The following is a 24,944-nucleotide window of genomic DNA, read 5'->3' as shown; positions in this document are numbered from 1 at the left end:
TTCTTCCCAGTCCTCCCACCCCTCAGCATCCCAACCCGTGTTACCCACCCCTCAGTCTCCGATGCTGCATGAAGGATTTCCCTCGCTTCCCGCGGGATACGCACTAAAATCGCCCTCATAATAATGGACTCGCTGTAAATTGATGCGCTAATGACATTTTATTTAGTCTTCAAATATGAATCATGCGTCTGATATTCCATCTGTGTCTGCTCGCTAGCATATTTATTTCCGTGCCATCTTCTATCGCCTCAATCTCAACGGGTAAGTCTAGCGTTTACCTTGCGTAACTTTATTATTTACATAATATTATTCTATAATTTCTCTACGTTACGTTAGTATTAGCGCAATTTGTGTTTCCAACGCCTTTTGTTGCGGCAGGAAATCCCAGCTAAATACGCAGGTTCTGTGTAGGCTTTGATTGAGCAGTCTCCATTACTTAACTGTGTTTACGGCCGTTTAAAACTAGTCAATCTATGCAGAGGGGGGTAAAAGCTTTTGAAGGCCTCTCTATGGGTTGACAGCCCCATTAGTATTGTTTTGTACGGGAACATGCTATAAGGGATGAATCTTAATTGGATTACCATGACAATAGATTATCATTAGCTGACATGATGCCCGTCTAACACCTTTACAATTATGATATCAGATAGCCAAATATGCAGCTGATAAAGTTGAGGGGAAAAAAATTATATGGTTATGTTTTGTCAATATATCTCTTATTTCTCTGTTGCCATTATATGTATCATGTCTCGCCCTCTCACCCAATGTCTTAAATGTGTGATCAGATTTCAGTGTTTTATTTGGTTATCAGCCGTAGTGCCTCCGTTCGATACACTGAGATCTGCATAAGAGAGATCTGTGCGCAGCTTCTCTGCAGCATCACAGGGCTGCAACTGCTGCTGGCAGACGTTCATATATAATTGACGGGATCCTTCTCAGAGATGAAGACTGTAAAGCAGTAAACAATTTCCTCCTATCCTGCAGTTTCCAGCACCGTGCAGAATGAGGATCTCAGGGATCAGCACGTGTCTGAGACCCCGCAAGAAGCGTCAGCAGCAGCACCGGGCAATTCCACGGGAAGAAAATCAGGAGAGCATGAAGTCACCGTCACATATCCCTCCCGGCTCATTTACTACTTGAATGAAGATTCTGAGAGCACGTATCATGATCTGGACACTCGGGCGAGGAACCAGGCCGGGGATGGACAGGTGAGACGTGGACTGTCTTGCGATCTAAACCCCTTAAAAAAATGAAGACCCCTCCTCCTCCCATATTTAGGTCTTCAACACTCATGCGCTAAGGAGTTGCGAAGCACCATTTCATACCTCTAGCAGCTGCTGGGAATGGTGCAGTATGCCCAATGCTCTCAGAGTTGATCCAGGTTCACTGGCCCTCCCTCACAAATCTAATGCACTTTTCGCAAAAGAAGCAGTTTTCTCTCCCTCACTCTCTGTACTGAACAGATGTTGTGGGATTGCATTGTGCACACACTCTCACTTTACTTCTGCCAATGCAGTATTTTTGCTGTAACACAGCACAGCTGTGTGATCTATGATGCTCTAGAGCAGGTGCTTTATCTATAGATGCACTTATAGAGATTTGCTTTTTAATAAAATAAAGTGTGTACAAAACAGAAATGAAATGTTACATGGTACATTTTGCAGGCTTTGCTGGCACATTTGATGTAGAAACATATGTTTGTTTTGTGAAGTGTTAATGAGCCCCTGTTTATCTCCCTGACCACAGGATGTCCACCTGGCCCAAGCAAGTTTCCAGCTGGACGCCTTTGGCACCACCTTCACTCTGGACCTTACTTTGAACAAGTAAGTGTGTGTCTGTAAGTAAGAGACAGGTCCGGCTCCAAGAACACCAAAATGCTCTGGTGTTCAGTTGTACAATGTCCAAACATAATTCAAAAAACAGCTATATTCTCTCCTCTTTTTAATTAAAATCTCTCACTAAATTAGTTGCTTGTGATGTTCCTCAGCTTAAATGAGGAACATCACAAGCAATTTGTCATAGAATCAGCAATATTCATAGCATGCAAAGAAAGATAGATTAGCAAATAACCCAGAACTTTGGCTAATGTTGCAATGTGCAAATTCCTGGAGGTGTTGCAAATATGGCCGCCAAGTTAACAGACTTTCCTTGAAATGATCCTTGGTTGCACAGTAGTCTATTTGAAAAGTAGAAAAAAAACAGATTTTAAAGGAACAACCAATTGTTGTTGAGATTGGTAATAGACGCTTTTGGGTGGTAAGTTTAGTCTTTATTTTTAGTAAGACCTGCAAAACATAACGGCAGTATAACGTATAAGCATATAACGTTAGCTTAAACACGTTAGCTCATACCGTCAGCAGTCACAACTTATTTTTAGCATTTTGAAAACATTTTAATCATTGTAATGCATCACCGTATGATTTTACAAGGATAGCTTCTTCATTTTAAGTCACAAACTCTAAACAGCGAACTGAGTAACGTTAGCAAGTAAATGTTGTTTGTACAGTACAGTAAAGTAGGTTTTATTGTTTTTGTGACAAATTGATAGATGCCTTGTCAAATTACTGCCGTTTCAACTTAAGTGGTGGAGAAGGTGATGTTAGCTAGAAGGATTGAGTGAGCTAAAATCATCTAAAACGGTTATCTCCGGAGTTATGTGTTGTTGATGAAATATAGGCTAAATTATAATTCCAGCCTACAAAAGGGATTGCCATATGTATCCACGGTTGTATTTTGTAGATTTGTATGACAACGCTGGCAGGAAATAATATTAACCTTTGTCATTTGACATTTGTCATACTGTTATGTATACTACTTGGAGTTTCCTATTGTTACTGTACTAGCATCTTGCGTTGGATCTAGACAACTTTGAACAACTTTGAATTAAATTGTTGCGGTATCCGGTTATAGATAAACATACAACATGCCTTTTGACAGTTTTGTTCTGTGGGAAGGGTATGACTAGTCCTCACGTCCACTGCACAGCCTAGATCATAATATTTATTTCCTTGATCTGCCATTTTTGCTATCCTCGCATGACGCATGTGCTGGCATATGCAAATGTTGGGGGCATACATATTAACTCTTTCCCTGCCAAACACGGAAATTTCCGTTATTTGTGAGACAACGCTTCCAGGCCAATAACGGAATTCTCCGGGTTTCCGTGTTTTCACTGTCGGACGCTAGGTAGCGCTATTAAGCATTTTCTGAACGAGAGTACTGAATCTCCTGATCAAAACACACGTGAGTAAGACGCAGTGAAACGAACGATCGCATGTAATCATATGCATATGAAAAATAACCTGATCATCATCAATAAACAAAACTGTCTAATGTTACTGAATGAAATGTGGACCCAGGACGAGCTACATGACTGTGCAAGCATTAGGAGTGTTGATGGACTCGATCTCCTCCATCTGCGTTTGTTTGTCGCTCTGAATCTGATCTGGAAACAGTCTTTTACAAAAATGTGATTTTCTCAGCTTTTTGTTCAAAATTTTGCTTTTTTTATGAAACCTACCCATATTCAAGTGTTGATAAAAAAGGAATGCATGAAGCTAGAATAAAACATTTTTTTGTTTAAAAGAAGAGGGTCCACTCTTTGTTTTGATATATTGCATGCTCAGGTATTCATTAAACATAATATTCTAATGGCTATTACATTTTTGTGAAAATTGTCAAAAACCCTCGCGGTGGCTGGCAACTTTTTTTTTAAACGCTGGCGGGGAAAGAGTTAATGATCCCAGCGATTGCATCACAGTTGGTGCTATGTTGAGATTCGCCTGTTTTTCACAAACAAGATTTACATATGAAGGTCTGGTGTTTGAGACTCACTGTATGTGATGTCCATGTACTGAACTCTTGTTATTCAACTATGCCATGGTTAGTTACATTTTTCATTCTAGGGCACATTTAATGTTACTACTTGTATACTTTAGGTTTTTTTTTTTTTCAAAAGTAACATTCCCAGGTAGGTTATTTGATCAAAAGTTCCAAAAAGTTTATTTTCATAATAATCAGGAATAGCCAATGCCAGGGATTACACTTTTAACTGTTTAAAGGAATGTTGCTTTTTCTCCTGTGGAATATATTTTGAAAAATGTCTCTGGGTTTTTCATCCATAAAACAAAAGTTAAAGAGTTTTTATCCCTTCTAATAGGCAAACAATTTTTCACTTTTTTAGAAAACTTTAGACACGTTTTAGTCATAAATAAGATATATATATTTTTTGCCTGCTTTCTTTTAGTGAGAGAAATATGTTTGTGAATGTCCATTTTTGCAGGCTGATTAATTGTCAGGTTGTGACAGGTATAAAAATAGTACACAAACAGAAGTGTTTGTGATCATGGGATAAAAAGGACTCATATTTCTGCTTTGTTTAAAAAAACAATCCCTGTGACTTCAGCTGTTGGTGCTGTTGTTAATATAGGCCCAATTTGCTATTTAACATACATATTTATTATATTTTTATGTGGATTTACTAGGACTAGGTAAAAAATATTTATTTCTCGTTTTTCATTGATTCTCATTTTTACGAACCGTTATCGATTCTTAAATCCCAATAATTGATTAGTCATCTTGTTTTCAGTTGATGAATGAACAGAACATTGTTGAGCACCTCCCATCCAATATATGGCAATAATCTCTGTGCTTTGTTATTATTGATATGAAACAAAGTCTCAGATTTCAAATGAGTTCCATTTTATTACACAATTCAATACCGTTTTGGCACTGTGGCGTCAGATCGCGCTGGCGCCACTCAGCTCAAGAGAAGCGGCAACACGGCAGCGCACATGAGCTGATCTTCTCTTCCGCCTTAATATCAGTTACAGCGAGAAATAAACATAAATGAGCATCTGAAAGTGTGTTAAAAGAAGAGTACAACTTGCTGTAATACATATGGTATATTTCATATAACTTTATTATTATTTAAAAAAATTAGGTGTAATTTCAAGTTTTGTATACAATTAATTTAATTTCTACATTATGCCAATATTATAGTTACATCTGACTCCCATAGTTTACAGCATTAGTTAAGAGATTTGTTTTCATTGAGAAAATGTGCCATGTATTGTACCTGATATATATCCAAAATAATCGACTTTGAAGTCAAATTATATCAGAATCGAATCGAATTGAATTGCAAGTTTGTGAATGAAAAAATCGAATCGAATTGTAAAATTTGTGTAAATACCCAGCCCTAGTATTTACCATGTACCTCAATACATAAGGGAATTACTTTCCCTTATGTAAAAGTTTATTCAATTGTGCTATTAGTGTACTTCTTTTAAACTACGACATAAGGAAATATACTTTGTCTACTTTTTATATACTTCTCAGAAATATGCATAAAAATGCACTTATTTATACTTGACTTATACTGACATAAGTATATTTTGCCTATAATTTTCCTCAATCTTTTGATCAAGATATACTTAAAAGTATAATTAAGCATTCTAAGTATACTTGGCTTGTAGTTGTGTTTACTCTTATGATTGAGTACCCTATTAAAGTGCAAAAATAATAAATAAATAGTAAGCTATAAGTATGTTATGTTCACTTAAAGAACTAGTAGTTTACTGAGAGTGTACTATTCTATTTACATCACTGGAAAATGTTTGCTAATATAACTTTGAGAGAACCGTGCCAGAACATTAGCAAAATTTTTGAGAACGTTCCCTATTTGATGAAGTTATTATTTTGTTGTTGAATAATAATTGTGAGATTGCTCTTCTATTTTAGTGATCTGCTCTCTTCAGATTATATGGAGATTCACTATGAGAAAGGCAAGCCAGTTCTTTCCAGGGTAAGACACAGAGCACATACCTATATCAAACAGAACCCTGAAAATATCTTTTACATAGCAGTGATTAATGTGCGTTTGTTTAGGGCGGGGAACACTGCTACTACCACGGCCACGTGAGAGGAAAAGAAGACTCTCGTGTAGCTTTATCCACCTGCAATGGACTACAGTAAGAAAACTTGTTTTGTTTGTATGTATGTGTGTAAGATAAAGAGAGAACGTCTGACCTGGAGACCCGCTGTGAGGCCAGATGGCAGTTGGTACACATGAAAAGATTTGAATGTCACCATGTTAGTGTGTGGTTGAGTGTCATAGAGAGCAGTCGAGGAAAATAGCAGAAGCTTTTGTTTGGTTCTAAAGCCATTGCTGTGGGTTTCTTCTTGTTTTTCTTGTCACTTGACAAGTCATTTGACTTATTGAGTTTTTATCTGACCTTGTTCTTGTATCCGTTTTCCAATTGACATCCTTGACTCTTTTCCCAACCCTCTTCTTGTGATTTACTCTTCTAGTGGGATGTTTGATGATGGTAATTTTGTCTATCTCATCGAGCCTCTGAAACAGACTCACACCTTGGTAAGATCACGTCATTATGGCTTATCGTCTTTTTGGATTCATTATTCACACCAGGGCCGTAACCACCACAGACATTAATAGGGACAAGATTCCCCTCGATAATTAGAAATGACAAAATTGTTACTTAATTTTTATTTTGCACGCAGTGCAAAATAATTTTTAGTCTGTAAAATGTTATTTTACATTTTGTAAGTAAATTTCACATATGGAATTAAGTAAACTCTACTTAATTAAGTTAAATACAATTAACAAAGAAAAAAAAGTCATTTTAACTAGCCCAGTAAAGGCTTTTTAAATAATATTTATACTTAATTGAAGTTTATCTTTCATTATTGAAACACTGAATTAAAGGCACAATATGTAATTTTTGCCGCTACAAGTCACTTATTCAAAACAAAGGCATCAACTTGATGACGCCTTGATTTTGCGGAATCATGGGAATGGTTGTCTTCATCTCTACAGCTGGTGAAAAAGAATATAATGGGACTCGGGCAGAAATTATATTCATGGATGAGCTAAAGTTTAATGTAAAGATTTATAAATTTGACTGTAGTATGAAGCAGGGTGAGGCTGAAAGCCGTTGGAGCGGAACGAGGCCGCTGGAGAGATTGCTAATGAGAGGCAAGTTTATTATGCCGCAGTCGACCACTTCTGCTTCTTCTGGTCATGCGTATGTGGGGTATTGCAGTGCTGTTTTATCATATTAAATACATTTTTGTGTGTTGAAAGTTATGTTATAATGCTATTCTGTGTGTTCGCTTAGTGGCTACTATGAGAATTGCACACTGCAGTAAGATCGATATTAGATATGGTAAAACATGGTAATCGTGATAAATCAAGAAAACGAGATTTAAACAATAAGACTGACTCTGTTGAGCTATATAACAATAATTAGTTTTCTGTCGATGAATGTATCTCAACAGTTTCTCACCTGTCTAATAAAACACTTAATATCTTAATGCGTCTTTGGTGTTTCTGTGAGGGCTGGATGGAAGAACAGAACCCAAGAGCAGATCAGTTCAAAATATTTATTAGGACAAAAAGCAAAGTAAAAGAAAACAATATTTAACTGGGCAGCCGAGCTGCCACGTCAGGGGAAATAGCTGTAGACACAATCCAAGAACAGGCAGAAGTCAGCAACAGGTAGACAGTCCAGTGAGGCAGTAATGCAAGAGGGCAAGCCAGGAGAGTGATCGAGGGACAGGTAGGTTCAGGACCAACAAAATGACACAGCAAGGTGCAGAGCAGGGAAAAGTCCAAGAACTGGCACAGACTCAATAACAAAAAGCCAATCCCCAAAATGGAGATGGCAACACCGAGCTGCAGGGCTGGACCAGACTAGGGAAAAACAAAACAGCATCAAAACTTGACAGGCCAGAAAATAGATTTGACATCTAAGAGGCTGGAGCATGACAAAAAAGCAGTCAAAACACTCTGGCAGAGAAGGCAGATAAGAGTGGAAGCTAAATAGTGTGAGAAATTAAACGAAAGGAGAAACAGGTGAGAAGTGTGCAAGAGCCCTGATTATAATGCAGCACAGCTGCCTCCAAAATCAAGAGCGGGAAACTCAAATGAGGGACAGGTGAGAGAGTGGTGTGCAGTAGTGCTGATTAAGAATACAGCACAGCTGTGGTGCAATGGAAAAATACAGGGAAACAACTGAGAGAGCAGGAAAAGCAATGATCAAACCCGAGTCCTGACAGTACCCCTCTCCCCAGGAACGCCTCCAGGCGTCCTGGGTTGAGGAGCAGATCGGTGGAAATCGTCGATCAGCGAGCGGTCTAGGATGTCCCGAGTCGGGACCCAACATCTCTCCTCCGGACCGTACCCCTCCCAATCAACCAGATACTGGAATCCCCTTCCCCGCCTTCGGCTATCAAGGATCTTCCTGACAGTGAAGGCAGGAGTGCCCTCAACCATCAGGGGAGGAGGGGGGGAAGTAGCAGAAACAGAAGTAGAGGGACGGGAAACAGAGGAACGAATAAAGGGTTTGATGCAAGAGACATGGAAGACAGGGTGAACACGATGAATAGGGTGCGGGAGCCGAAGCCGTACCGCCACCGGACTGATCACCTTGACAATAGGGTATGGCCCAATGAACCGCGGTGCCAACTTCCTAGATGGCACCTTAAGAGGCAGGTCCCTAGTGGAAAGCCACACCCTTTGCCCACAGATGTATTTAGGTGCTTCAGCCCGACGACGATCCGCCAATCTCTTGGTGCGTTCCCTCGTTCGCAGCAGTGCCTCCCTGGCCCGCCTCCAGGTCCGCCGGCACCGATCAATGAATGCCTGAACTGAGGGAACCGCAGCTTCGGGACCCTGTGAGGGAAACAGAGGGGGTTGATACCCAAGACAGCAATAGAAAGGAGACAATCCAGTAGACGACACCGGCAAGGTATTATGGGCGTATTCAGCCCAAGTGAGTTGCTGGCTCCAGGATGAAGGACTGTGAGAAGCAAGACACCGGAGAATCCGCCCAAGATCCTGGTTTGCTCGCTCCGTCTGACCGTTGGTCTGTGGATGGAATCCTGACGACAGACTAGCAGTAGCACCAATCTGCCGACAGAACTCCCTCCAAAAGTGAGAGACAAACTGGGGACCCCTGTCGGAGACCACATCCTCCGGAAGACCATGAATCCGAAAGACATGGTCCACGATCACCCGAGCAGTCTCTTTAGCAGAGGGGAGTTTGGGAAGGGGAATGAAATGAACCGCCTTAGAAAAACGGTCCACGACTGTGAGAACCACAGTATTGCCACTGGACTCTGGTAACCCTGACACAAAGTCCAGTGCAATATGGGACCAAGGACGGGAAGGAATAGGAAGGGGTTGGAGCAGACCAACGGGCATAGCATTACCAGATTTGTTTTGCGCACAAACAGAGCAAGAAACCACAAACCGATGGACGTCCCCTCCCATGCCCCGCCACCAAAAACGCTGCCGAATAGCAGCCAGCGTTCTTCTCACCCCTGGATGACACACTAACCTGGATGAGTGGCCCCACTCCAGAACCTCTGGCCGGACCGATTCCGGAACAAACAATTTGCCCCCTGGACACCCCCCTGGAACCTCTATCCCCAACTGGGCCCGCCTGACGCGCTCCTCGATGCCCCAGGTGACGGACCCCACCACACAACCAGGAGGGAGAATAGTATCAGGCGGCACCACGTCCTCTGGGGCAGAGAACTGACGTGAAAGCGCATCAGGCTTACCATTTTTGGAACCCGGCCGGTAAGACAGGCAGAAATTAAAGCGACCAAAAAAAAGTGCCCAGCGGGCCTGCCTGGAGTTCAGCCGTTTAGCTGTTCTAATGTACTCCAGGTTCCGGTGATCGGTCCAGACCAGGAATGGCTCCATTGACCCCTCCAACCAGTGCCGCCACTCCCCCAGTGCCAGGCGCACGGCCAACAACTCACGGTTACCGATGTCGTAGTTCCGCTCTGTGGGTGACAACCGGTGAGAAAAGTATGCACAAGGGTGTATCTTGTGATCATGAGGGGATCGTTGGGAGAGAACTGCTCCCACACCTATTTCTGATGCATCGACCTCCACAAGAAACTGTTGAGAAGGATCAGGAGTAATTAGAATAGGTGCTGAAGAAAAACGTCTCTTCAGTTCATTAAAAGCAGCCTGAGCTTCTGGAGACCAGCAAAAAGTTCTTTTCGTGGAGGTCAATGCAGTCAGAGGGGCCGCCACCTGACCGAAATTACGAATAAACCTCCGATAGAAATTGGCAAAACCAATAAAACATTGCAACGTCTTTCGGCTATCAGGTGTCGGCCAATCTGAGACAGCTCTCACCTTCGCAGGGTCCATGCGGATCCCCTCCACCGAGATGATATGACCCAAGAACGGAACTGACTGGTTATGAAATGAGCACTTCTCCGCCTTAGCATAGAGTTGGTTCTCTAACAGCCGCTGCAGCACTCGCCTGACGTGCTGAATGTGTACCTGGAGAGAACGAGAAAATATCAAAATGTCATCCAGATACACAAAGACGAATTGGTTGATCATGTCTCTCAGCACGTCATTAATGAGAGCCTGGAAGACAGCGGGGGCATTAGTAAGTCCGAAGGGGAGGACCCTATATTCAAAATGCCCTGTGGGGGTATTAAATGCCGTCTTCCATTCATCCCCCTTCCTAATCCGAACCAAATGGTAGGCGTTGCGGAGGTCCAACTTCGTAAAGTACCTTGCTCCCTGCAAAACCTCGAAGGCTGAAGACATCAAAGGTAGAGGATACCTGTTCTTAATAGTTATGTCATTCAGCCCCCGATAGTCTATGCAAGGACGCAAAGAGCCATCTTTCTTCTTTACGAAGAAGAACCCCGCCCCTGCCGGTGAGGAAGAGGGACGAATGACACCGGCTGCCAGAGACTCAGACAGGTAACTCTCCATGGCCGCCCGTTCAGGAGCGGACAGGGAGAACAACCGTCCTTTGGGCGGAGAAGTGCCCGGGAGGAGATTGATGGCACAATCATAAGGACGGTGTGGAGGAAGGGATGTGGCCCGGGACCGACTGAAGACCGCCCGCAAATCACGATAGACCTCAGGAACTCGAGACAGATCCACAGGCTCCTCCTGTAACACAGGAAGAGAAGAGACAGGAGACAAGGCAGACACCAGACAATGGGCATGGCAATAAGAACTCCAAGATAAAATTGAATTTTCTGACCAATTAATATGCGGGTTGTGTGTGGTAAGCCAAGGGTGTCCTAAGACAATAGGAGCAAGGGGTGAATGACAAATAAAAAAAACTAATTCCTCTCTGTGGTTACCAGAAGCAACAATGACTAACGGAACAGTGGTATGAGAAATAGTGGAGAGTTCTCTGCCATCGAGAGCATGAGCTGTGAGAGGGGGAACAAGAGCCTGAAAAGAAATACCTCTCCTAGAAGCCCAGGTGGAATCCATGAAATTTCCCTCAGCCCCTGAGTCTAAGAGAGCAGATAGATGAACATTAGTACCTTGGACCACTACAGAGATAGGTAGCATGGAACGGGAACCTGCAGATGGGGTAGTAGAGGTAGCGCTCGCCAGTATCCCCTTAACTACTGACGAGCATTGGCTTTTGCTGGACAGAGGGCTGCAAAGTGCCCTGGCTTCCCACAATACAGACACAGTCCCTTGGTGAAGCGTTGTTGTTTCTCTGTGGCAGATAGATGATACCTTCCCAGCTGCATAGGTTCAGGAGAAGGTAGATGAACCAGAGCGTCGGGAGACATCCCGGCCGGAGGGGTGTCCTGGAACGATGTGGGCACGAAGGTGCGAACTCTACGACGGAGATCCCGCCGATTGTCCAACCGAATGGCCAATTCCACCAGCCTGTCTAGACCCTCAGGCAGTTCACGTGCATAGACCTCGTCCCGTATATCCTCTGCAAGTCCTTCTGCGAATCTAGCCGCCAGGGCTTCATCATTCCACCCACTCGATGCAGCGAGAGTACGGAATTCTATTGCAAAATCCGCCACTGAACGCCTTCCTTGTTGAAGGGCTGCCAAGAGCCGAGATGCTTCTTTCCCAAGAGCTGACCGATCAAACACCTTCATCATTTCCGTCTTAAACAATGAAAATTCCTTGCAGCAATCAGCCTTCTCAGACCAGACAGCCGTGGCCCATTCCCGAGCCCGTCCGGTCAAGAGGGAGATAACAAAAGCTACCTTAGAAGAATACAAGGCATATGTGGTGGGTTGCAAAGAAAAAACCACCTCGCACTGGATGATGAAGGGTCGGCACATAGTAGGCTCACCAGAATAAACAGGTGGGTTGTTAATCCGTGGCTCGTGGATGGTAGGAACACATTCAGTGGCAGGCGGCTCAAGGTCACGGTCCCTTTGCATCCGTGAGATTGTCTCTGTAAGCTCAGTGACCTGGCGCATCAAAGTGTCAACAGCATGATGTGCTGCTGTGAGCTCCTCCTGGTGACGTCCAAGCATAGCACCTTGCGCTTCCACTGCTGCACGCATAGGTGACTGATCCGCTGGGTCCATCTTGGCCAGAGTGTGATGTGAGGGCTGGATGGAAGAACAGAACCCAAGAGCAGATCAGTTCAAAATATTTATTAGGACAAAAAGCAAAGTAAAAGAAAACAATATTTAACTGGGCAGCCGAGCTGCCACGTCAGGGGAAATAGCTGTAGACACAATCCAAGAACAGGCAGAAGTCAGCAACAGGTAGACAGTCCAGTGAGGCAGTAATGCAAGAGGGCAAGCCAGGAGAGTGATCGAGGGACAGGTAGGTTCAGGACCAACAAAATGACACAGCAAGGTGCAGGGCAGGGAAAAGTCCAAGAACTGGCACAGACTCAATAACAAAAAGCCAATCCCCAAAATGGAGATGGCAACACCGAGCTGCAGGGCTGGACCAGACTAGGGAAAAACAAAACAGCATCAAAACTTGACAGGCCAGAAAATAGATTTGACATCTAAGAGGCTGGAGCATGACAAAAAAGCAGTCAAAACACTCTGGCAGAGAAGGCAGATAAGAGTGGAAGCTAAATAGTGTGAGAAATTAAACGAAAGGAGAAACAGGTGAGAAGTGTGCAAGAGCCCTGATTATAATGCAGCACAGCTGCCTCCAAAATCAAGAGCGGGAAACTCAAATGAGGGACAGGTGAGAGAGTGGTGTGCAGTAGTGCTGATTAAGAATACAGCACAGCTGTGGTGCAATGGAAAAATACAGGGAAACAACTGAGAGAGCAGGAAAAGCAATGATCAAACCCGAGTCCTGACAGTTTCCATGGTTTCTACAAAATAAAATGGGTATGATGTCATTGATAGGTTACGCATGGACACAGTCGTGTCCTGGTTAAAATTGCTTATTTCTCTGGATTTAAACATTCTTGGAAACATTTGAGATAATGTAAGTACACACAACAACCAAATATATAACATTGTTCTAGTGTTTTTTTTAAATCCAAAAATCTTACATATTGTGCCTTTAATCCACGATTTTAAAGTATGTGCTTTACTTAAAAACATGTAAGTAAATAATACAATAGATATTGTGTAGATACCATATCTGCATAACAGAAGTAATGTGGTACCCAGCCGAACGGACTTCAGTATACTTGGTACACAATGACGGTAACATTCCAATTGACCGTTTTTGAGTATGAATGTCATTTTGAATAAAAAATAAACTCCAGATGTCAAAATGGCAAGCTATTTAACAAAAGCAATCATAATATTGCTGGTAAACAGTGAAAAATCAACCTAATTGGCCCAGTGCATGATGGGACTACCAGTATTAGAAAAGTTGAGTAGGTTTTACCTAATTTTATAACAGTTTTTTACGCTTTAATTTGTATAAGCTTGAATTTTTTACACTTGAATTTTTATAAGCTTGAGTTTAGTACTAATATAGAATTTACTTTTTTTTTAAATGCTTGCCCAAACTAACTTTTTCATGTAGAAATTACATTTGTTTTTCTGCAGTATCTACTTCACCACAGAATCCTTTTTATCAGTGTTTGCGCACCAATCAGTTTGTTCTTAGAATAACTAAACTTTACATTGTTAAGTTGGCCTGTCTCAGCGGTCTAAAAGTAGAAAATGAGTGTGAATTCCAACATGGCACTTTAGTTTGTCACCACTTTTTTAAGCGGAGAAAGAGTATATGGTGGTTGAGATGTAAATAGCTAAACATTTAATATTTGACAACTGTTTTACAATAGAAATATTAAACAACCAACAGTAATATGCAGTGATGGAAAAACTTTTTAAATTAAATTTCACATTCATTACTGAATGTGACAAGACAAGTATTGTTTTGCGTTTGACATATTAGACATGCGATTAAATGTGTGCATATTTTACTGAAATCCCTTTTAATCCTTTAATTATTTAATTTCTTAAAGTAAAGAGACCAAAAAACCATTGGTCCCCCCAATGTTCATGACGTGGTTACGGCCTTGATTCACACATCTTGTCTACATGTGTCACCATGTTTGTACCTTTTAGGAAACAGAGGCACGGCCCCACACTTTGCGACGAACATCATCGCTCCATGTGACCTCTGTCCCAGGTGACTGGGGTAAGTGTGCCAAGGTCCTAAAGACGTGGCATAATATTATATCACCACCCCCATCTCCATGGTTACCTTCATGTCTGTTTCCCTCAGCTGCTGATGACCCAGTTGAGGAAAAAGAAGAGGAAAAACATATTTTTGCTAGAATGCCTTGGTTAAAGAGAAGGAGGAAAAGAGCTGTAAGCAAATGACCCTCAACCTTTTCCATGGGCTCCGCGGTTCCCTCATACTTCAACATTGTGATTTTTTAATGTATAATTTAAATTTTGTGTATGATTCTCTTAGATGCCACGTAACGTTTTTGAGGAAATGAAGTATCTGGAAATAATGATTGTTGCTGACCACAACACAGTAAGTTTATCCAGGCATCCCATATGAATTAGCTTTGTTTGAACATTTCTTTAAATAATTTTTGTATGCATTTATGAATCAAAGTACTGACATTGTTAAAATGAAAAGTATAAATAGGGCACCCCTGCTTTTTTCCTGTAAGAATTTCTGTATGAATGATCCACTAGAGGGCACTTAATAACAAATGTTTCCACATTTTTCATGTACTGCAGAACCTTGAAACTGATTTTCTGTTTTTAATCTTTTGTTTTTACAGTTTAAAAGGCATAAGACTAAAAAGCACACCCGGAACTCTGCTAAATCAGTGGTCAACTTTGTAGATGCTGTATGTTTGCACATTTATTGTTGCAAAGTATTAACTTAATATTCACTTATCTTGTGTTCATCCTAATCTAAGATTCGAATAAAATTCCCTTCAGATTTTTAAGGAGCAGCTGAATACACGTGTGGTATTGGTTGCTGTGGAGATTTGGACTGACAGGGACCGGATTCCTCTGAGCGTGAAGCCGTTGGAAATGTTAAAAGATTTTTCAAAGTACAGACAACAGAACATCAACATTAACGCAGATGCCGTGCACCTCTTAACGTGAGTTGCTTGGTTTGCCAGTAAAAGAAAGGATTCGTTCAATTTTCGGAGTTGAAGGGGAAGATAAAGAATATGTGAAGAATCATATTGTAGAGATTTGAATATGTGGGGGTCATTCTCAGGATAGTGTGCCCTTTATGTGTGTTAACAGAATACTGGAATTAGTCACAATATTTGTATAAAATAAAACACATCACCAATTCACCATTATTACATTTTAAAAAGTTATATAGAATAAAAAAAATACTTTTACTTTTAATGAAAATAGAATATTTTACCTTCACTGTATATGTAAAAAGCTGCATATCATAATGCATATTGAATTTCAAAATTTCAGAATCTCAGAATCAGAGTTAAATAATATAACACATTAGTGTTAGGCTTAGGGTTTAGCAATAATACATTTTAAAAATTCTGAACATGGCTGTCACAAATGGCATAGTTTCCTAAGAATCAGGCTGGATATCATTGTTCAGTAATGCAGTTAAAGAAAAAGGGAGCAAGTGACATAAAGATAAATAAAAAATCTCTTTCTGCTTGCAGGAATGTGACATTCCATTATGGCCGGAGCAGTGTTGCATATATTAGCGGTGTGTGTTCTAAAGCAAGAGGAATCGGTGTTAATGAGGTGAGGTTGGACACAGACAGCATTTTGGATAGACAGACTGGGCAATTTACAGTAAAACCTTACAGGAATTTTAAATGACAAATGAAGTGACATTTTGGGCTCTATCATACACTTGGCGCAATGTGGCGGCAGGCGCGACGTAATTGTTTTTTGCTAGTTTCAGCCCAATTCACGTTTCATTTTTACGCCCTGCGCCATGTTGTTTAAATAGCAAATGCATTTGCGGCCATTTGTGGGCCCATGGGCGTGCTGATCTGAAAACAAAGTGCGTTCAGGCACATTGTTGGCACATTGCTATTTTCAGGCAATTGAATATAACAAAAACTTGGTTTAAAGTCAATGGCACTGTTTTTTTGTGCTATTTAAAGAGCACGTTAGTATAATATGCGCCTAGGCGGGTGCACAACGCCTTACACTCTGCTTATTACACACACAGGGACACGCAGCAGCACACAAACATTTTTAAATATGAAAAATTAAAGTATTAAAATGTAAAATATTATTATTGTGTACATAAATATAAAAATGCCAACATTTCATAATGGATAGTCAATGCATTTATCAGGATTAGCCTACCTATTTACAGTAATGATGAGCAAGCAGGCATTGGACGAGCAGATTCGTTTCCTCGCTAGAGAAACGATCAGTTTTTCCTCTCGCAATTTCCGCCATGTAAATAGCAATTCCGCCATGGCATGAGCGCAACTGGCTTTTAACGGGAATGGGAGATTGATTGGTTTATTGCATGTTATACCCAAAACCCACTCATTACTCATTAAGAGAATAGGTACAACCCTTTTAGACCATGCGCCGGGCACGCCAACCATTTTTCCCAATGTTAAACTAGCAAAAGTGGATTCGGACACGCCCTAAGTGCACTTCCACCATTCGCTTTAAACCATGCGCTTAGACCTTTTAAATAGGGCCCCTTACCTGTGGAGTCATGCACTGCTGTATCTGTTTCTCTCTTTCAGTTTGGCAGCATATGGACAATGGCTGCCTCTCTCTCTCAGAGCTTAGCACAGAATCTTGGTATTCAATGGGATCCTTTGATCAGGAGGAGTAAGTCGGTTTCACCCCCTGGTGTCAAACTTCTGCATTTCTTATTTGTTCACTGTAAGAGTTTAGGATTTAACATGAACTCACAGACTTTCTCCCTCACTCTTGTGTTCTCTCAGAGGAGTGCGGCTGCATGGATTCATGGGTGGGATGTATAATGGAAGACACTGGGTATCGTTAAAACACACACATTATTCTATAATCTCTCCTGAATACCTTCCGGGCATTTTAGCTACTAGTTTCCTGTATTGTTTCTTGATTTGTGTAGGTTTATTTTTCCCTGTTCTCCTCCATAGGGTGCAACACCCCCGCAGGTTTTCCAAATGCAGCATCAGTGACTACAGGAACTTCCTGTTAAGAGGCGGCGCTTCATGTCTTTTTAACAAACCCAACAAGGTAGGCTTGAAAAACGGTTTGGACAACATACATGTAAAACACACTAGACTTCACCTGCATACACATGCCCGCTAATGTGACGTGAATAAATGAAAAGAACTGCACAAGACTTCACTTATCAACAGCCTGTTTTTAGACAAAGTTAGCTTGACACTTACAATCACTATCTCTTCATGCAGTTTTTAATGTGTTTTTTTTTCATTCAACTTCTTTATTTGTCAGGAAAAAAATTGTGGATAATTTACAGCATTCTTTCAACTAATTAATGAGTAAACATGACATCACTTCTTTATAGAAACTTGTTTCCACCATAATATTTTATTTTATTTTAATTCTCACAAAATGTGACTTTTTTTGCTCACAATTGTGAGTTTACAGCTTGCATTTCTGATTAGCTTTCTTGCAATTCCGGGTTTATAATTTGCAATTCAGACTTTCTCTCTTTTAAATTCCTGCTGTCTTGGCGTGCACTTCTTTTTAATAATGTATGTTACAGTTTTGCACTATTTTTGGATCCTACACTCCTACTAATCTATTTTTGGATCTACTTGCCTTTCTCTGTTTGTTCTGTTCATGTACCCGCAACCCACAAAAAAAAATAGGTTTTCAACAGAAAGCTGAAGTTGAAACATTGAAGCAGGTTTTACCTCAGTGACACCAAATGTCATCAGTTCTCACGTGTATTGTGACTGATTGTCATAGACAGCAAATTTAAAGCAAAAATCAAGTTCAAGCAAAATCATTGGACATGATGCTGGATAAAACTTGTGCTTTGTGTCGGCAGCTCTTTGAAGCTACAGAATGTGGGAATGGTTACGTGGAAGTGGGAGAGGAGTGTGACTGTGGGGCCCGAATGGTAAGCTTTTTTTTTTTTACATAGAACATTTTTCCTTACAGACAATATAAAACATAATTTCATGTTTTGCTAACCATTTTTTGTCTGTGTGCACATATTTTTCTCTGGTTGTGCAGGAGTGCTATAAAGACTGCTGTAAAAAATGTTCTTTGTCTAATGGAGCGCACTGCAGTGACGGCCCCTGCTGCAACGGCACATGCCTGGTAAGACACTTTACTTTTGCCTCACCATTCATCATGACTTCCACCACGCTCGACTGCTAAGTGTCTTACAATGCACTGATCAGTTGTTTTTCTCAACCTCTGTCCCTCCACCTTTTTCAGTTCTACCCGCGGGGATACAGCTGTCGATATGCTGTAAATGATTGTGACATATCAGAGACTTGTTCAGGAGACTCGGGACAGGTTTTGCTCTTTATATATTTTTATTTTTTTTATATGATGTCAATTATTTAAATATGACTTAATTTAAATATGACTTAATGTGATATAGCATTGGGAGAATGCCAAACAGAAAGAGAGGGATTTAAACCCCAGTAAAAAAGCTCCTATACCAAAATTTAAAATACATTTACTTCATAATAAGTAAACTACAAATCTATTAACATATTTACTGACATATCGTTTGAGATTTACTGATATAAATATAATAATGAAACTTTATGTGGAGTTTTTTTTTATGTGTTGAGTTTTTCACAATGTACATTTCTTGATATTAAGCCTAAAATGTGTTTTAATATCACTATTAGTAAGGATAGTATGATCTCTGTATAATATCAGTCTTTAAATGCAAGATATTTATAGTGTACCTGAAGTATATTTGCAATAGTTCCACATTAGCACAGTCAAATATAATTAAGTACATCTTTAGTTGGACCTCAGCACTATTTCTGGATGACTAAAGTATATTAAGTTCAAAATTAGTTATTTTATTATTAAATTAGCAGACTTTAAATATACCAATTTAGTATACCAAAAGTACAATTGCAGGGTCATAACATTAAGCACATAAATATGTAAATATATTTGTAGTATACTTAGCATAAATTATATTATTTAGTATATTTAATTTTAAAAGGAAAAACTACATATTAAAAGCATATTATAATTTCAGTAAAAGCTAAATTTAGGTAGTATTTTTTTCTTCTATTTTCTGCATAGCCCATTTAAATGTAATGGTGATTAATATGCAAATTTGCAGCTATTCCCAAAAATTTAAAAATAAAATGGACATAATTTACACAAATAAATAAACTAAAATGAGAGTTCATTTTATGAAATATCCCATATGTGATTTTTCCTGTAAATAATTAACATTTTCCTGACAATGAGCCGCTACATGACATTCTATAATAGCTGTTTTCATCCATCTATTTTTAAGTGCATCTTGGGAAATCGCATCAAAAAAACACTGGGTAGAGAAAAAACAAAGATGCACATAAACTCCAAAAATGTGCATTTAAAAAGGTGAATAAATTATAATGGAAGCACATTTACTAAATAAATACCTCAATAAAAAAATCACTTGACTTTGCCTCAATAGTCAATGTGATTGTATAACTGGACAAACCAGTGGACCAATTTTATCGCACATTAACGCACGTTAGTTTGATAATTTAGAAATGAAAGAGTCAAAGTCTGTCACCAAATTGATTTGGTTTAATTCCCTCCCAGAAACGTCTCTCATGATTCAGGCATCTGAATGCAAGATAGCATAACAGCATATATCAAGTTTAACCTGTGCTGTCATTTATGATGTATGTAGGAAAAACTTTGCATCAGTTAAATTTGCAACTTTGGATGGAAACATAGCTGGTTCGGATGATGTGTCGTACTAAACACCCCTCCCCCTCCCCTAAGCCTCACTATTCACCATAACTGCCGTAACAGAAGGCATGTTATTCACTAAATGACAGCCCGCCTGCAGTTTTAACACTTCAAAAAAATAATGCAGGGCTGAAAGATTAACTTTGATAGTGCAGTTGTCAGTTGTCTCTCATTTTGCCAAGTACCATTACATAACCTGTTTCACAATCTTGCCACCAATGCTCTAACAAAATGTAGTTTATGTGTCCAGTAACTAAAGTAAATCACATTAAGTATTACACAATAAATAGTAAAAATATTGGCTATCTTTTTATTATTTTGTATTGCAAAATAATTCAATAATATCTTCTTTTTTTTAAAACCTCTTTATTCTTACAGTGTCCCCCTAATCTTCATAAGCAAGATGGCTATTCTTGTCAGCTCAATCAGGTCAGATAATATCTATATAAAGCAATTTAGATACATGGCAGAACAACATTTAGGCTATTTTTGATCAAATCCTCCACACTTTTGCTACTATTCCAGGGTCGCTGTTACAGTGGTGAATGTAAGACCCGGGACAGTCAGTGCAAATACATATGGGGTTCAAGTGAGTGACACTGATGCTTTCAGAGAACTTACTCAACTGTCCTTCTTAAAGAAAACACTAAAAAAGCTGCCTTTCAATACATGCTTGCTTGTGTTTCCTCTTTTTCCTAATTTCATTCTTTCTTCGTGCTGCTCTTTCTGCCTGTTTCTCTTCTGTCAGAGGCTGGAGGGTCAGAGAAGCACTGCTATGAGAAGTTAAATACAGAGGGGACGGAAAAGGGGAATTGCGGGAGAGATAAAGACAACTGGGTGCCCTGCAGCAAACAGTGAGTCAGTCTCCCCAATTATTTGAAGAGCAGGAATATACAGCAACATGAACCTTTAATTGACACAAAACCAGGTCAAGTCTAGATGGCAACTCTTGTTCTGTAAAGTTTTCAGGCATGTGCCTTTCACAGCAGCGCCATCTTTGATTTTTAACAGGAATGATAGCGAGTCTGTGAAGGATAGACATACATCTCTTCAGTGGGTTGTACTGTTATTTAATGTGTTTTTGGATTGTTCTTCTGACAGATATATTTCCACAACATTTCAATAGACACAAAACCCAGACAATATGAGCTGTGGAAAATTATAAGTGATCTAAGCTTCATACAGCTCTACAAGTCAATCCCTCACAGCCCCGCTTTCATACCTGTCATGGCGCTGCTCTGAATAAGGTTTATTAATGCTTTTCCCCTCTCTTCAAACCTGCTGATAATTATGGAAAGCATTGAAAACTTTGTGTCTTCTTAAGTTTTTTGTATGTAAACCAGGCAATGTTAATGCTGTTTGGAAATGGTATGTTAGAAGTAGGGCTTCTTAACTAAATATTAATTTATAAATTGAATCCAATCATGATGTAATTTGCAGACTTTGTATGGTGGAATATAACAATCATCAATGCTCAGCAAGTATAAAATGTCATATACAAGTGAAACTCTGTCATTTGTACAATTGATAATGCCTGTTTTTTGTAAATAAAACGAGATGTGACAATTGATGTTTTTCTTAATAATGTTAAAATGTGATGGATTTAATTGATTACAGCTGATCAACCCCATCATTGCCAGTACCGGTGATTGGCATAGGTATTTATTTGTGTTAAGAGCCTTGCTTTATTGGCATAGTGTACTATTATGATATGTTTACTGATAATATCAGCAACTACGTGATCCACGTGGGTGGAAGGAAATTAGAACAAGCAGCGAATGCCAATAAATACTGCAAAATATGTATGTGAATCCCACATGAAATTTGCAGAAAATGTGTTACCGTCTAGACACGATCACATAACCATCTCTAATACTTTCCAAATCCTGTGGATTTACAGCGATGTGTTCTGCGGATACCTGCTGTGCACTAATACTGGGAGAATCCCAAGGATCGGGACACTGAAAGGTGACGTCACTCCCACCACCTTTAACCATCAGGGGCGACTGGTGGACTGTAGGTCTGTTCCTGGATCTCTGCGAATCTTTCCCCGGTAAATCTTCAGGACGAATCACCTGAAAAACGTCTTTTGACATATTTCTCCTTTTTCTGTAGCGGGGGACATGTGCTGTTGGATGATGACACTGATCTAGGCTATGTGGAAGACGGTACGCCGTGCGGCCCCTCTATGATGTGCCTTGAGCGGAAATGTCTACCCATCTCCTCCCTGAACCTCACAGCCTGTCCGTCTGGCCCCGGCGGTCGAGTCTGCTCTTCTCACGGCGTGAGTGATCACCATCTGACACTCACTGCTGCTTGGACTTCTCACACCACAGTTGTCACATGTATTGGTACCCGTCGGTATTAAAAACAAGTTGATGGTATCAGCATTTCTGCAGCAGTAATGGTAGTACTAAGTACCGGGTATATTTGGTACCTGCTGATAGACGCTGATTTAAAACACTCTTGCTTGTTTGTTTGAGTGCTTTCTGAGCATCAAAGTTTGGTAGCCAATCACAATCATATCCTTTAAGTGTGTGAATGCAATGGCCAATCAGAAGGGCTAGTCAGTCAGAATCTGCTTAACACTGCTGAAAATGCACAACGTTTTGTTTTGTTCAACGTGAGCCACAAACTCGCATATCGTTTCGTTATAACTAGCAAAGTGTAAACACGATGCAAGAGATAGTTTGTACATTTAAGATATTTAAAATATATATATATATATATATATATATATATATATATATATATATATATATAACATGAGAGTGCAGAATTCATGGAGCTTGCGCTTTAGATATTGCCAGCCTAAGTGATTCTACAGGGAGGGCTCTTCTCTTGTTTTCTGTGTATTAACCATTCACAATCTGAATACAAGTTTTTTGTTCTGCTAAATAGACTGCAAAGTTTCTGTATTGACAACTGCATTTAAGAAACGGCAAAGATTGACAGTGATAACCGATGACAAAATGGGACCAACTTTTTTGAAGTACTTAGTTCAACAGTTTTTGCTCTTCTTCAGAGAACCGCAAAATTTTACTGGTATTGGTACCGACTACTGTGGCAACCCTAACAGTCACTCTTTAGAAAATAATCCTCCCTCCCACTTAAGCCAGAAATCCACTCAGATCCACTTACAAATTTAATCCAGAATGTTATCGACAGGAAATTAATTCATCCCATGCTTCCAGTTTATATCCAGAGGATTGATAATCTTTTCCACAACAAAAAATAACACATTGTCATGGGTATCCAATATCGAGAAAACGGGGATTGCTTTTTTATTTAAATTATGCTTAAAAGTGCTAAAAAAAATTGTTGGGTTGCCTCTTTTTGTCAGTCAGCAAAATATCAGACACATTCTCTGCCTGTAGTGCTTTGGGATTTTTTCTGGCATCAGGTCTTACGAAGCCTGAATTTTGGTGAGAGGAAACTGCTGAATTCACTTAAGCATTAGGCTTTCTAACTTTTCAGTGCCAAGGCCTTTCAAATATGGCAATCTGCTAGCAAGTGACCTCCTTCCAAAAATATAATGGCAGCTACACTGCCATTCAACAGTTTTGTGCCAGTAAGACATTTAAAAAAAAGAAGAAGAAGAAAACTAGGGAGAACGTTTGAAAGGCTGGGGAAGGCTCAGAATATATTTTCTCACTGACTGTTACAGCTTCTAAATGCTTTTATTGGGGAAAGCTGCCCATAACCACTGGTCTAGAATCAGTTTTCTCCGTAATAATAGCAGTTTAGCAGAACAGATTTGGTGATTGTGCTCTTTGACAAGAGCATTAAAGGTTTACATTTTTTACGTGTTTTGCAGCGTTGAGCAATGGCAGTCACAAACATATCTGTTGAGTTCTTGAATGCAATGATCAATCAGACGTATCTAAATTAGAATCTACTCACAGCTCAAAACGCCGGCATTTTTCCCAGTTCTTCACACTCAAATCCACTCATTATAAAGTAACTTGTAACACACAAGTGTAGACATTATGTAGGCTAAATAAGATATTAATGTTGCAGTCAGTTTAATGGGTTAGCGAAACTTTGTGAATTGAGAGTGACAGCTTTAGTGATTATAAAGGGAGTGGTTTTTGCATGCTCTTCGGGCGATATATAATACGTTCAGAATTTAAAGAAAACATTTGTTTTGCTGCATTAGGTAAGGCAATGGTTATTTATTACTGGCTGCCATGCTAAATCATGCATACAGTACTTGCTTTTCTGTTCAAATTATAGTGGTTTGTGAACATAGCCACTTTAATAACAAATAATTCATCAAGAGCATTTATGCTGGGATCTGTAGGTTGTTCATAGGCGACACGTAACTATTTCATGACATTTTATTTAAATGTGTTTTTAAAATGGAGCACGTCTGGCCTTACCCTGAAGTTGGTTTACCTTCCACCTATGTTAATACTTTTATTCAGCAAGGATGCTTTTATCAAAGTGACAGTAATTACTTTTACATTTCTACAAAAATATCTATTTGAAATAAATTATTTTCTTTTGAACTTTCTATTCATCCTATTGAATAATGTAAAAAATGATCATGGTTCACACAACAATATTAAGCAGAACAACTGTTTTCAACATTGATATTAATAAGAAATGATTCTGGAGCAGCAAATCAGCATATTAGAATGATTTCTGAAGGATCATGTGAGTAATGATGCTAAAAATTTAGCTTTACAGGAATAAATGATATTTTAAAATATATACATAGAAAAAACAGAAATAGAAAGCAGTTATTTTAAAGTGTAATAGTTTTTCCAATTTTACCTTATTTTTGATCAAATAAATGCAGCCTTTGTGAGCATAACAGACTTCTTTTAAAAACA

General features: G+C 39.7%; 1 protein-coding gene across 4 annotated transcripts in view; it reads left to right on the top strand.

Moving 5' to 3' along the window:
* Positions 1 to 24,944, top strand: part of adam23a (ADAM metallopeptidase domain 23a) — a 31,022-nt gene continuing 6,078 nt past the window's right edge. For all 4 annotated transcript variants that reach the window (XR_010908589.1, XM_067459262.1, XM_067459264.1 and 1 more), the window contains exons 1-23: positions 1 to 261; positions 985 to 1,208; positions 1,747 to 1,823; positions 5,743 to 5,806; positions 5,890 to 5,972; positions 6,313 to 6,376; positions 14,338 to 14,410; positions 14,498 to 14,583; positions 14,690 to 14,755; positions 15,012 to 15,080; positions 15,175 to 15,341; positions 15,885 to 15,969; positions 16,944 to 17,031; positions 17,148 to 17,199; positions 17,325 to 17,424; positions 18,209 to 18,280; positions 18,397 to 18,483; positions 18,604 to 18,684; positions 20,485 to 20,535; positions 20,632 to 20,695; positions 20,855 to 20,960; positions 22,007 to 22,126; positions 22,222 to 22,390. Coding sequence is in view for 3 of the 4 variants with exons in the window: in XM_067459262.1 (XP_067315363.1) it covers positions 183 to 261; positions 985 to 1,208; positions 1,747 to 1,823; positions 5,743 to 5,806; positions 5,890 to 5,972; positions 6,313 to 6,376; positions 14,338 to 14,410; positions 14,498 to 14,583; positions 14,690 to 14,755; positions 15,012 to 15,080; positions 15,175 to 15,341; positions 15,885 to 15,969; positions 16,944 to 17,031; positions 17,148 to 17,199; positions 17,325 to 17,424; positions 18,209 to 18,280; positions 18,397 to 18,483; positions 18,604 to 18,684; positions 20,485 to 20,535; positions 20,632 to 20,695; positions 20,855 to 20,960; positions 22,007 to 22,126; positions 22,222 to 22,390 (2,127 nt within the window). In the remaining variant the exon portion in view is untranslated. The remainder of the gene's footprint in view (positions 262 to 984; positions 1,209 to 1,746; positions 1,824 to 5,742; positions 5,807 to 5,889; positions 5,973 to 6,312; positions 6,377 to 14,337; positions 14,411 to 14,497; positions 14,584 to 14,689; positions 14,756 to 15,011; positions 15,081 to 15,174; positions 15,342 to 15,884; positions 15,970 to 16,943; positions 17,032 to 17,147; positions 17,200 to 17,324; positions 17,425 to 18,208; positions 18,281 to 18,396; positions 18,484 to 18,603; positions 18,685 to 20,484; positions 20,536 to 20,631; positions 20,696 to 20,854; positions 20,961 to 22,006; positions 22,127 to 22,221; positions 22,391 to 24,944) is intronic.

The sequence above is a fragment of the Pseudorasbora parva genome, chromosome 12, assembly GCF_024679245.1.
Source record: "Pseudorasbora parva isolate DD20220531a chromosome 12, ASM2467924v1, whole genome shotgun sequence".
Lineage (NCBI taxonomy): Eukaryota > Metazoa > Chordata > Actinopteri > Cypriniformes > Gobionidae > Pseudorasbora > Pseudorasbora parva.
This window is presented reverse-complemented; position numbering and strand designations above follow the sequence as displayed.